The 12,304-nt window shown below is 38.5% G+C and overlaps 1 protein-coding gene across 5 annotated transcripts; it reads left to right on the top strand.

Annotated features, from left to right (window-relative positions):
• Window positions 1-3,422: 3,422 nt before the first annotated feature.
• On the top strand, window positions 3,423-7,363 carry LOC105050316 (uncharacterized). Of its 5 annotated transcripts, none has more exons than XR_003801629.2 (4): window positions 3,423-3,659; window positions 4,114-4,612; window positions 6,094-6,193; window positions 6,756-6,868. XR_003801629.2 is itself a non-coding variant. In XM_029266156.2 (4 exons), the coding sequence occupies exons 1-4, from the start codon at window positions 3,438-3,440 to the stop codon at window positions 6,871-6,873; spliced, it is 870 nt and encodes a 289-aa protein (XP_029121989.1). In that variant the 5' UTR covers window positions 3,423-3,437; the 3' UTR covers window positions 6,874-7,363. The 5 variants fall into 5 exon arrangements, 3 of the variants coding, with proteins under 3 accessions (XP_029121989.1, XP_029121990.1, XP_010928584.2); XR_003801630.2 differs by having other exon boundaries at window positions 6,094-6,205; XM_029266156.2 differs by having other exon boundaries at window positions 6,163-6,193; window positions 6,756-7,363.
• Window positions 7,364-12,304: the final 4,941 nt, after the last annotated feature.

The raw sequence follows: 12,304 nt of genomic DNA, 5'->3' as shown, positions 1-12,304 counted from the left end.
TGGCATTAGAGTATTATGCTAGTGCGTTTCTGCACCTACAGTCATGCTTGATAAGCTTTTTGATTCTCAATATTATATTCAATGTTGGGACTCACAACGTTGACTCATTGTTACATCATTACGAAATAATGAATTATTTTCTGCTCCTAGAAATCCGACCTTTTCCATCCACAAGTCATAATCCATGCGAAGACTGGGCGATTCTCACATTTAAACTTTGCTTAAATCCTCCAATTTTGAGAATATTCTAGAAGACATGATCTCAGCTATTAGATCGGCCTTTCCTCACTTAAAAATACCTCCATTGGGATATTAAAAATTTTTAAAAAAAAAATCTTTGAGTTCTTTATGTTTTTTTCCCTTAAAAAAAAAAAAAAAAAAAAAAAAGCCTCTTGCCCCCTTTTCTCTGTCAGACGCTTGGTATAAAACCTTAGAGAAACCCTGCTGAGCTTAGATGTACAATACATATCAATGAAGTGCAAATAGTGTAAATATAGCCTCCCAGCCCAGATCCAACGCTTTTGTCCCCTCAAAGTCTCAGTTCTTGACGAGAAAAAAAGGAAGGAGCTTCTAAGAAGATCTCTCTGTTATTTTCTCTTGGCGATTATTTGAACAAGAAATGTCAACATACTACCAAGGCTGATTGCATCCTTTTCTATACTTCAAGATTATAGCCGTTTGAAAGGATCTTCAGAGGATTTGCAAGGTTGTCATCTCATGGACCCATTTGGTCATCCACATGCATTCCTGACCACTATAAACACGGTTAATGTTTGCATGCTTCAGATCAAGTCTGAATTCCACGGTAATGGAAAGAAATTGCTCCACTTTATATATATATATATATATATATTTGGTAGTAACACTAATTAATATTTATTTGGAAGATTTTATGTTGTTATATGCCAGGAGTACATTTTATAAATTATGGCTACTCTTAAAAAAACTGGGGTATTTGATTATATGAAAAATTGGGAGTAGACAGGAAGAAATTAAGATGCTCTTCCAGTGCTGCAAGGATGCATCAGTAGAGATGGTGATTGTTTAATATGACAGCGACTCAGATATTCAGCTCTGACCTATTTTTTAATAAATGTTATTGTCGTTGGGTCGTTTTCTGAGATGCAGAAATGGTATCTACAGTGGAAGCGGCATATTGTTATCGTCAATCATACACAGTTTTCGGGCCACTGGATCTGGGTGGTCCCGTTAAAATACTTCTCCAAGTTAGGTACAAATTATTACTAAGCATCTGCTACATTCTTATTTTCATCTTACACAGCAAAATTAGTAATTATATCTGACAACACAAGACTGAAGTTCGTGAGATTACTCAAGGAAGTTAGTTGGACACATGGATATGAGAGACAGCTACTCTCCATAATGATTTGCATCCTATTTTAGCAGACTTAAGAAATTGATTATCACATCATGGTCATTTAGGGTAGTACATTTCTATAGAGCGGCAATAATGCTGTGGCTTGAGTTACTTCATTTGTAACCAGCGATGGTAATGAGTTGGATATGAATTAGATCATCATCCATGGTTGCTTTATACTTGCCTTAGTATATTACAGAGCGAATAGAGTTAAATATGATGGGTTGAATGAATCGAATTGGATTAAGCTATAAATTTTATTATTTTTTGACGTATATATTATCTTGGAGAAGAGATTTGTAGAGAGTTATATGGATCTCGATTGAATTCATGGCAGATTTTACTATCACCCTCCTCATTAGAGTTGGATAAGATCCGATATATGATAGGACGAAATAAATTTCCATCCTTAACCACTTTAGGTCAGCACTTTGACATTCTGCCACATCAGCTCTAATGCCGTTGCGGGACTTATATCCAGTAGATCACCACAAAATCATACTTTTATTGTTAAGCAGAGGAGTATCAATGTTCGACACTACATTGTATCAGTTGTTTAATGTTGCTAGGAGAATAGCCCTTCCACTATATGTTATATTATGAGGGAAGTTCTTATTCAACAAAAATGACCTAAACTAGTGCAATTATGTAGGAGTAACTTCAATTATGAGGGAAGGAACTTGATAGGTTTATGCACTTGGGTTAGAACGAGGGTAAGTCTAACACACAAGGACAAAAAAGTTAACGCATCTGGGCAAGCCTACGCAGTTATACAAGTTCATTGCATCAGTTTTTCCCTTTTGCTAGGGAAAAAGCTAGGATCCCCTACATATTATATTATGAGGAAAGTTTTTATTGGACGGAAATAACCTATACCAATATATAATATATAAGACTAATTTTTATCATGAGGAAAGGAGCTCGAACGTATAGGTTCGGCACTTGGGTTAGAACGAGACCTAGTTTAATACACAGACAGACAACTCAATTCATATGGGCAAATCCATGGCCGCGAAAGGTTTAAGGTGGATGTATTTGCAAAATTATATTTTTTAGTAGGCTAGAATTAAAGAAGAGAGCGCTAGGATTAAGGGAGAGAACTTGATCTAAGGGTAACAAATGGAGGGGAGCTAGATGGAGAAAATTTATTGGATTTTGCTCTTCTCACAAAGATAGATGATATGGAAGGTGGATGAATTGAAAGGATACTGTAGCAGAATGAGAAATAAAATATTAATGTGAATATCATTGGAGTCAAGGGGAGGGTTTAAGTTATTTAAATCTTTCGTGGTGTATACAAGGACCAAACAAGGTACCAAATTTTAGCCAATGTCTAGGATTTGGCTCCTTATTATGAGGCACGTCCAAACATAATACAAACACGTAGCTGAGTAGAAAACCTTCTATTATCATGCATCGAACCTGTAACTTGCCGTTACACCAGAATTGCTACGTTTAACGCCACAACTAAATCCAGTACACAACCAATTCTCACAAGCCTCCGCGAACCGGTTCCAGATTGAATCGGTGCAACCAAAAAACGGGCGACGGCTTGGACCAGTTCCGACTCGGATCGGCGAAACACAAACGGGGCTTTCCTGTAAAATCAAGCCTTTAAAAAGGGCAATCTAGTCATTAACAATTTCAGCGGCCACAGGCTTTCGGCGGACCTCGCCACTGACGTGGCACTTCCGTGCACCGCAAACGCACGCAATCATTGCACCCGGTAACCACCAAGCTTCCCTAGTTAATTACTAAACGCACCAAGAAAATAACCCATCGCGATTCACCGCAAACGCACGCAACCATTGCTGCGTATGGACGGCAGATTTCTGTTATCGCATATAAATTTCTATGAGATGGTTGTGTTGGAGACATCCGCGTCGGTGGTGCGACGGCTAAAATAATCCGGTCCACGCGAAGGAGGAGGGTTCCATCCGAGTCCATGATTGTGGGCGCGAGGGGCCAGCCATCGACGGACCCGATCTTCCTCAAGATCTGGCCGCGGGATCTGGGCGGTCGATGATTTCGCGGAATCGAAAGAGACGCAATTTTTCTGATGGCTACAAATGGGGGCAAAGAAGCTTCCTCACTGGCTCACGTCTCCTCCTCTCTTCTTTCTCTCTCTCTTTCTTCGTCACTTTGGCAATCTGGGGGAAAGGGGGAGCCGGCGATCGCCAACGGGGACCTTGGGGGAGGGCGTGGATGGGCTGAGGGCCGCCGGGTCTTGGTTGGAGGAGAGGCTTTGGTTGCCGTATTTGGTTCCATTTCGAAGAGCCAGGCAAGAGATTTGAGTTTCGCCTGGATAAGTTTTCGTGATTTTACGGTGTTTTTCCCAAAATAAAATTCTCAAACTGTTACTGTTTTATATTTCTCCTGAATTTTGTTTTATTTTATTTTGTTCGGTACGAGAACAGAGGAAAAGTGGGGTCTTGTCTTGGCTGGTACGATTTTTTGGTTTCTTTCGAGGAATTACTGAGCGCTTTGGTTTCGTTTAGGGAGGGATTTTTGACAATGATACCGAGTGTTTCATGGTTTATGTTGTTTGAGGGGATTTGGGGGGTTGTTTTGATAGAAAAAGGGTTGGTTTAATTGATTTGGGGAGGTAAGGTTGTTTTTTTATTGTGGGATTTCATTTGTTTGGGTCTTAATTTTGATTCATTTCATCTTTACTCACTCTGCTTTTCCTCCATTATTTTTTTTGGGTCGAAATTGATTATAAAGGAGGTTTTCAGATTTGGGGCGTGGTTGGGCCAAGGCGAGGGTTTTTCTTAGGGAAAATGGCCTTGGCTTTTTCTCGTTTTTCTTACTGGATTTGGGGCGGGAAAGATCACGACGACCAGAGCAATTCTTCTCTGAGTTCTTCTCCGGATTTCCCTTCTGGGTTTGGGGAGCTGGATTCCTTGAAATTCCCATCTTTTGATGGGCCTAAGATGCGGTCGCCGTCGAGAAGATTTAAGAAGAAGTGGCATAGCCGGGAAGAGCGGAGGATCGACCGGGAGTACGATATCGTCCTTGTCCCCTCGGATGGAGGATGCATGTCGGGTTCTGAATCCGATGATTCGGACTGGTCGATTGGGTGGTTGGAACCTCATGCCCCTGACTTCCAAGGCGAGGCAGAGAGCAGCTTCGCCGTCCTGGTCCCGTGCTATGGACGTGGTCGCTGCGAGCAGCCTGAGAGGTTGAAGACTCATGTTCTGGGTGCGGGTGACCTCGTGGATGATAATATTTCTGGTGAGAGACAAACCATGACTTCTTGTTAAAGTTCAGTTTTTTTTTTTTTAGTTTTATTTTTGTTGTACTTGTTGCGTAGAAGTAAAGTTTGAGCTTCTTTTTGCATAGGTCGCATTTAGCTCCTGATGACTTTATCTGGTTTACCTAAAAGAATATCCAAACTCATGGCTATTGACAATACGTGAATTCACTTTATCTGGTTTCTTTAAGGAAAGCATACTAATATTGTTTCATTATGGTGCTGGTGTTATTTGAGTAACTTCTGTTACAACCTAATTTGCATGGTATGAGCGCCACTATAGATGTTTTATGTGCCATTTCTCCACAGGCATGTATGCATTCGCCTCTTCCTTTTTGGAACTGTAGCAGATCTTTGGATGTTTGTTCCAGTTTCTGCTGTTCTGCTTGGCTGAGCTTCTAATTTTTTCCATGGATTACTTAAATTAAAGGCCAAGTGCATGGTTTAGGTCTGCTGTGCAGCAGAAACAAAAAAATTGCACTGGAGCTGGATGCCGTTTGTGGAAGACCTTGAAATTCATTGCGGATGATGGCTTCCGCTTCAATTTGCAATACTTTCACTTAGGATTGCCACAGCACTGCTTGCATCATCTGCCATGTGCTAGTCTCAAGGTCTGTTGTGAACGGTGTCATGCCCTGGTTGAAACTCTCGTTTCCATTGTGTTGTGAATGCAAAGTGCATCCAGGGGCCAGCAACAGGAACGAACCTTCTCTATGTCTACCTAATGTTTATGGGTTTCTCGTGGCAAAATTTCCTTATCTGTTTGTAAAATTTGAGATTCCTCCCCTTCCTGCTAATGACTTGCTTTGTGTTGTCTCCAAACAAAAACAAGAAAGGAAAAACCTTCATGCACATCATTGATCAAGATAATTGCTGTTGAGCTAGTCTAATGCAAAATATTTGCCTTTTCAAGTTGCTTATGTAAAGAATCCTCAGCTTGATGCATGAAGCAGACTGTAGAAAAATGAGTTAAGGCTTGTTGATTATGAAAGAATGCTTAATGGTATTTTGCTCAATTATCTGGTCTTGAATCATCGGAATGTAGTATATTGGTAGAGTAACTTATAGGTTGCATTAGCTTGTTACATATATGGTAGCACTCTGCCACAGTTTTATAGTTTTCATGACAAACTCCTTTCTTGCTTAAATCTGCCTTGGCTAGGAATTGGTAGTGAAATATAGAGGATTTAATGTAGGTTGATAGCCAGCTGTAAACATCGATCCTTCTACTGGGCCTTTTCAAGTTTTGAGCTGTGATCTGTAGCCAACCTTACATGCATGCGCATGCATATATCCATGTTACATCTCTGAGTATCTTGTATTGATATGCATGGTTATGTGGTCATCGTATATCAGCTTGATAAAACTAATAGCATCATAGAATTGGGTAGATGCTAGTAGAGGAGCATTGGGCATTTGTGAGCCTTCTGATATTTAAGCATATTTTTTTGAAAAATTTCAGTATGATAAATGGTTTCTGGAGTTACAAAGCTCATGTATCTTATGAGAGTTCTGCATTACATTTTTCCAGTACATTCTGAGCGTGGAATTGCAAAATCAAGGTAATTGAAGAGGTAACTTGTAGCCTATTATTACCCTGTCACAGGGAGTTTCCTCTGCTTGCCCTATTTGTTTTTTCGTGACTGTAACTCTGTAGCACTTTTATGTATTTCATATAGACGTATTGTAATTTTCTTACAACATGAGACTCGTCTTGGAGTAGAATTGTTTCCATCAATAGTTTTGTTTTCCAGTTACTGCCTTTCTTGGTCTGAACTGCTGCATGTAATGTTCTCTTTACAATGATCTAGTTTTTCTTGTCATTGGTTAAAAGTTGTTTGTGCATGAAATTGGGCTGAAGATTATTGGCCATAGAGTAATCAATTTTTAATTGTTTTTGTATTTTAGTTATTACTACTGAAGATTTTGATAGGTTTTGCTGCTAGCCACAAATCATGTTTTTGCTAATTTGATATAGGAGTTTTTTATTTGTTCCTTTGGTGTGGCCCCAACGTATGTTATAGTAAGGAAAGATAACAAATGCTCGGACTGTATAGGATTGGCACAGTTTTATTGCATGGAAAAAAGTTGTTCTCTAATCTTCTGTCAAATTTTGTTTTGCAGATGGCAAGAATTATATAGAACAGTGGCTCTCTTCTCTTCAGAATGCCTGATCTCACAAATGACCTATTTGTCAGCTTGGCCTTATAAAGATGTGTTCTTAATCTTTCAAAGATCCTAAGCTCTTACAACATTATAAGAAGGAAAAAAAAAAAAGATGAAAATGAAAAAAATGGATAAGAGAAAAGAGAAAAGAACATAGAGAGCGATGGGGTGTTGAAATTCCAGCTGGATTTTTAGTCTCAGAAGATTCTGAAGCAAACTACTTCTTGTGATAAGCAACTAAAGAGAGAGAAGCAGCTGAAGTTAACTGATCCAATTGAAAGTTCTACACATTTTTTCAAATGGGGACGACTGAAGTCACTAATTGCTTACATTGTTTAACCCCCTTGCTCTCTGCCTCCCATTAGGGATTTGTTGCATTGTGGGTATGTACATATAGGTGTATATAGTTCTTCTGTAAATATCGCTGTAAATATGGAACCATCCTTGACCAATTATGCTCTAAATAGTCTGTGTTTTAGAAAGGCCAAGCTTCTAGCAGGTTGTAAGGCAGGTTTCACTGTTTAATGCTATATAATTTTATAAAATCTACTGATTTTCTTATTGAATGGGTTGTTTAGTGGTTGACATGTTGAAAGGATGGTTTGCAAGCTCTTTTCTCCTTGATGGTCATCTTTCTTTGGACATCTTTGTATCCGAACATGATTCCCTTGCTTTCGAAAGAAAGCCAAGCAGTTTAATTTTATATATAAAGTACTCGATGGTGCTAAGTCCATTATCTGCCCTACCTTTCTGACCGAATCAATCCTTCAATTCTGTCGATTTTGTCGATGCTATTTTTAGTGTATACTTTTCTAAAAAGGAAACCTCCTAGAAGTCATATATAAGATCATATTGTGGTTGAATCGGTCCTCTCGACTTTAGTGCTTTGAACAAAAGAATACTTAATAGATATATTAAACTACCTTGCCAAGTCATTGTTAATCTGAGGAGTTTTACCAAGTCGCCTAGTTTAAGTTTGCTGGAAGACTACTGCCTTTTTTTCTATCTGACAACCAGGAACTCTGAAGTTTCCTAGCAAGCACCTTTTTCAGTAAATAATCATATCCAAATTTCTGATAGCCGTGAGCAACTTTGGAGGTCATGCAACGGCAAAAGCGGATTCCCTCATCCGAATGTGACTTATTTACAAAAATTTATTGTTCCTTTTCTTTATATAAATTTTTGATTCGAAATTTGTTATCAATTTTGTGAAGTACCGTCCTGTTAAAGCAGATTATTATTTGTTCTCAAATTTTAATAAGGTATACTAGAATTTGGCATGTATGATGTGCATGAGAGGATGCATGTATGGCTGTGATTCCTTAATTTGAGCATGCTAATTATGTTGTCCGCTGCTATGATGCTTATTGCTTGACAGCGATTCTATCATAATTCTAATTAACAAGCTGTTATTAATCATCATGGCGGTTGTAAACAAGTTTGAGCAAGACAGGCCGTGCTCAAACTGAGCTCGGAAGGGCTGCCCATCAGTTTTTATGCAAGAGAGAGAGGGAGGGAGGCTTTTTCGAAGATTTTTTATTTTTTTATTTTTTTATGAAATATTTTTTCAAAGATTTTAAATCATATTTTAACTCTTTTGGTATCTTTTGAAAAGTTTTTTTTTTGTTTTTTCCCAGAGAATTCTTTCTCCATTCAATTAACATCATCTAGCAGTTATTCTCTTTCATTGTTTCTCTAAATTCAGTGTTTTATAAGCAAATTGGGAAGCATCACACGGTCAGCTTCAATTTACTATGACTCTTCTATTGTGGCAGCTTCAGGAGGCAATTCACGCTATATATTGTCACAAAGCAGCTACAAAGTTAGCTCCAAGGCCTGCCTCTATCAGGCAAGTTCAAGTAGAAGACATTGTCAGGTGAGGAGTTTGGCTGGGGTGCACATCTATTTAAAGATGATGCATACGTGTTGTCTAGAAAAGAAAAAGAAAAAGTTTGGTCACATAGTAAACCGCTTAGCTGCTACCTCTTGGAGGACTCTGATATGAACTTAGTCAACAATAGCAACAAATTTGTTCACACTTTGGAGCCTTAATTTTGTGTCTGAATCTTCTTGTAGAGTTCTGTAAGATTGTAGAGGGACGGAGAGTTAAAAAAGTGACCATGCAACTATTGCTCTTCATGTTCTTCCTATCTCCTCACCTCTGACTCGTTTGGAAGACATCCCACACACACGCCATCAGCCAAACATCCAAACGGGCTCTTAAAGTTGTCGGCACCGCGTACTCTGACCGTGTCGCACTAAGTTGTCGCCGGTGCAATAATAATACACCTAGGCAATCTAGCCTACTGTTTTAGATTCTGAATAAATATATTAGTTGGCCAGTAAATTGCAAGCCACGTTTCTGAATTAAATCTCTTTTCTTAAATATGCTGCTTTTTACTATAGTTCACATGAAATGTGGAAGTAGTACACATGCACCTCAAGCCTTCAGCGTGCAATATCTTCAGAAAAAGAAATGTATTATTAAATATTGGGCACCGTTTAGATTTAACTGATCCACCTTTTGGAAAAGAATTCAGCTCATGGAACCAAGAGAAGCGGAGGGCATTACCTTCTCCATCATTGTTATTTCCATTTGAAAAGGCCAAGGTTAATATTTTATCTGCAAACATTCAAGTTTCTTATATCAATCCTTTTAAAAAAAAAAGTTTGCCCCTTGAAACGCTGGAAACAGAAACATGTATAACTAGCCAATTGTTCATACCAATATATAGCTCCCACTTTTATTCTTAAAAAAACATGTATCAAGAGCTATTTGCCAGAGAGGCATATGGTTGCATATGAACATACGGAAGGTAGTAAAACGATTTTTTTCCTTTTGTAAAGCTCGCTTTAATCTTTGTGCAACAAAGCTACAAAAGAGAACTGGCCTCTATTTGGGAACCTTGCCTGATGTTATTCTCTGGAAGATGTGCAAGGGAACTTGGTTTTGTGTCCTATATGAAGTGGAAGACTGCCTATGCGACATGAGAACTACCCTACCAAACATGGTTCACTGTACTCTTTGGACGGAGTGGCTGAAAAAACCTCCGCCTTTCTTCTGGACTACGTAATAAGCAACGGATAGAATGTCTCCATCTATATCTCCAAAAGCCATAAATAGATTCCCAAGTAAAACGATAGAGGGCAGATGAGAACATAGATTATTTTTCACGCCATTTACGAGACAAAATGGATGCCAAAAACAGGAGCTAACCGTGTAGTCCATCGATCAGGCGAAATTTTAGCTTGTGGCAGGAAGCAAACACTCTGGATAATGATAAATACTTATTGTTTTTTAGAAAGAAGTGATATATATATATATATATATATATATATATATATATATATATATATATATATATATGCTGTTGATAACCCCGCGATAACCACATTTTAAAAGATTTTATAATAGGTTTAACTAAATATTGTTTTAAACAATAATACATAGGTTAAGATAATTATCTGTGAGGACTGGATATAAATCTAGAATTTAGCTTGAGATCAGACCTTGATAAGCATGAATTATAGAATTCACCAAGCTACAGTTTATTTAAAATGAAGCGTGCACATGGTATGTTGATTGGTGGATATTTTATACATGTTTGTAAATCCTGATCTCTCTCCTTCCATGCACAGAAAGATAAGTGAAGAATTAATCACTAACAAATTAAAGCCTTTCAACTAGTTGGATGATCAAGGAAAAAAGGAAGAAAAACAACACGTACGTCCGTACATCCTGGATCAAAACTCTCGACCAATGAAACAAAAAGGCATTAGCTCTTGTACTACATTTTTATTAGTCTTTGCAATTGAGAGAAGATTTAACCATGAGGGTCTTAATGAAACCAAAGAACAAAGCTAAAAAGAAAAAGCAGATCTCCTCAACAGTGTAAGATCTCTCCACCAAACACCTGAAATCAATATTAAGGTTCTCAATATATGAAAAGAATCATACATCTGAAGGGGTAAAAAGGAAGAATAATTATCCTTCAAAGTGCAAGACCTCAATCAACCCAAAAAATCACCACTACGAATAAACGTGGCAAACTCAAGCCAACTAATTGAATTCAGATGTAACAAACGAACGTCAAATAAAATCTGCGAAAGCAAACTCAAATAAATATATCTATACACGATTTATATAGTAATATAATGAAAATAACAAATTATATAAGAACAGTGATCATCTAGCGGCAGCTATCCATACATGGATCATGGCATGTACAACTTGAAAATAGCTCTTAACACAAGCACTTGCAACCTCAGTAGGAAGATATACTCGGCGGTGCGCACGAGAAGCTGCTCTGCCTGCAATTCCCTCCCTCCCGGCACGATCCTCCGGAGCTCCGTCACCTTCCTCCGCACCGCCCCCTGATGCCTTCCCTTTCGTCGACGGCTCACAGCAGTGATCCCATTCTGCGCCACTTTTCTGACCCTGGCCTCCTCTCGCCGTGGCCTCTTCATTAGAAGAAGGTGTTGGAGAGCAATGTGGAGGGGAGAAAGAAGGGTTGGATATGAAGGAAGGAGAAGAATATAGGAGGAGTTGATAAATAAGAAGCGAGGAGAAGTAGAGATATAAAGAGGGAAGGGCTTGGCCTTGCAACCACAAAGCCATGTGCGCCACCCCGGCTTTGGCCTGGCCCCGACGGCCTTTTGTCGTTTCGCTGGACCAAGGGGCCCACGTCGTAGGTGCCAAGTCGTATCCGGTGCACGTGTCTGACAGCTCTCAGACGCGGAGATCGTTGAGTGCTATTTTAATTACTACGAGGGAGAGATTTCACTCGGTCTCTCCTTGTCGTCCTAGTCCGGGGAGCCCTTCAGGTTGTTCCACGTGGCAGAAGGTGGTACGTATACGGCCTGGTCGTCAACCTGTGCTACCGTGAGAGATCATGCAAGCGGACATCTGTAATGATGATCACGATGGTGAGATGCTGGTCGCCATGGAGGTGACGGTGAAGATGAAGATGATGTTGGAGGTGACGACGAGGATAATGACTATGATATTTGTGAGGACTATAATGCAGAGATGATATGGTTGTGGTAAAAAATATAATATTTTTGTTTTGAAAATTTTTATTAGAAATTATAAAAATTTTGAACAATGGAAAACAAAAACATAGCATCAACTTGTTTTTATCTTGATTTCTATGTTTCTATTTTTTAAAAAAAAATAAAAAAAATGCCAAACAGCTTTAGTTGTCCTCTCTTGTTATTTTTATCTATCTATCTATTTATCTGTTAATCAAATATATAAAATTTGATAATTTTTAAATTGAATTCATTAGTGGCCAAACATGCTAAATAGTCAACACTTAAAAGAAAAATCATGCATGATTAATGAAGGACTATGAGACATATATTTGTTAATAAGGCTTTGGTATAGTGAGATTTCCTGATAGAAAAGTGACCCCTAACAGTCATATACATTATTCTCTTAGATGCATCATCATCATGATTAATAATTAGATGCCAACCTAACATTTAAATTTCTTATTTTCCTATGT

This window comes from Elaeis guineensis, chromosome 8, assembly GCF_000442705.2.
Source record: "Elaeis guineensis isolate ETL-2024a chromosome 8, EG11, whole genome shotgun sequence".
Classification (NCBI taxonomy): Eukaryota; Viridiplantae; Streptophyta; class Magnoliopsida; order Arecales; family Arecaceae; genus Elaeis; species Elaeis guineensis.
This window is presented reverse-complemented; position numbering and strand designations above follow the sequence as displayed.

Bases quoted from the DNA above. Each gene is read 5' to 3' on its own strand.
- LOC105050316 (XM_029266156.2), top strand. From the start codon at position 3,438: ATGGCTACAAATGGGGGCAAAGAAGCTTCCTCACTGGCTCACGTCTCC. The intron at 3,660-4,113 runs GCAAGAGATTTG...GGAGGTTTTCAG, and splicing joins GTTCCATTTCGAAGAGCCAG to ATTTGGGGCGTGGTTGGGCC. The intron at 6,194-6,755 runs GTAATTGAAGAG...TTTGTTTTGCAG, and splicing joins CGTGGAATTGCAAAATCAAG to ATGGCAAGAATTATATAGAA.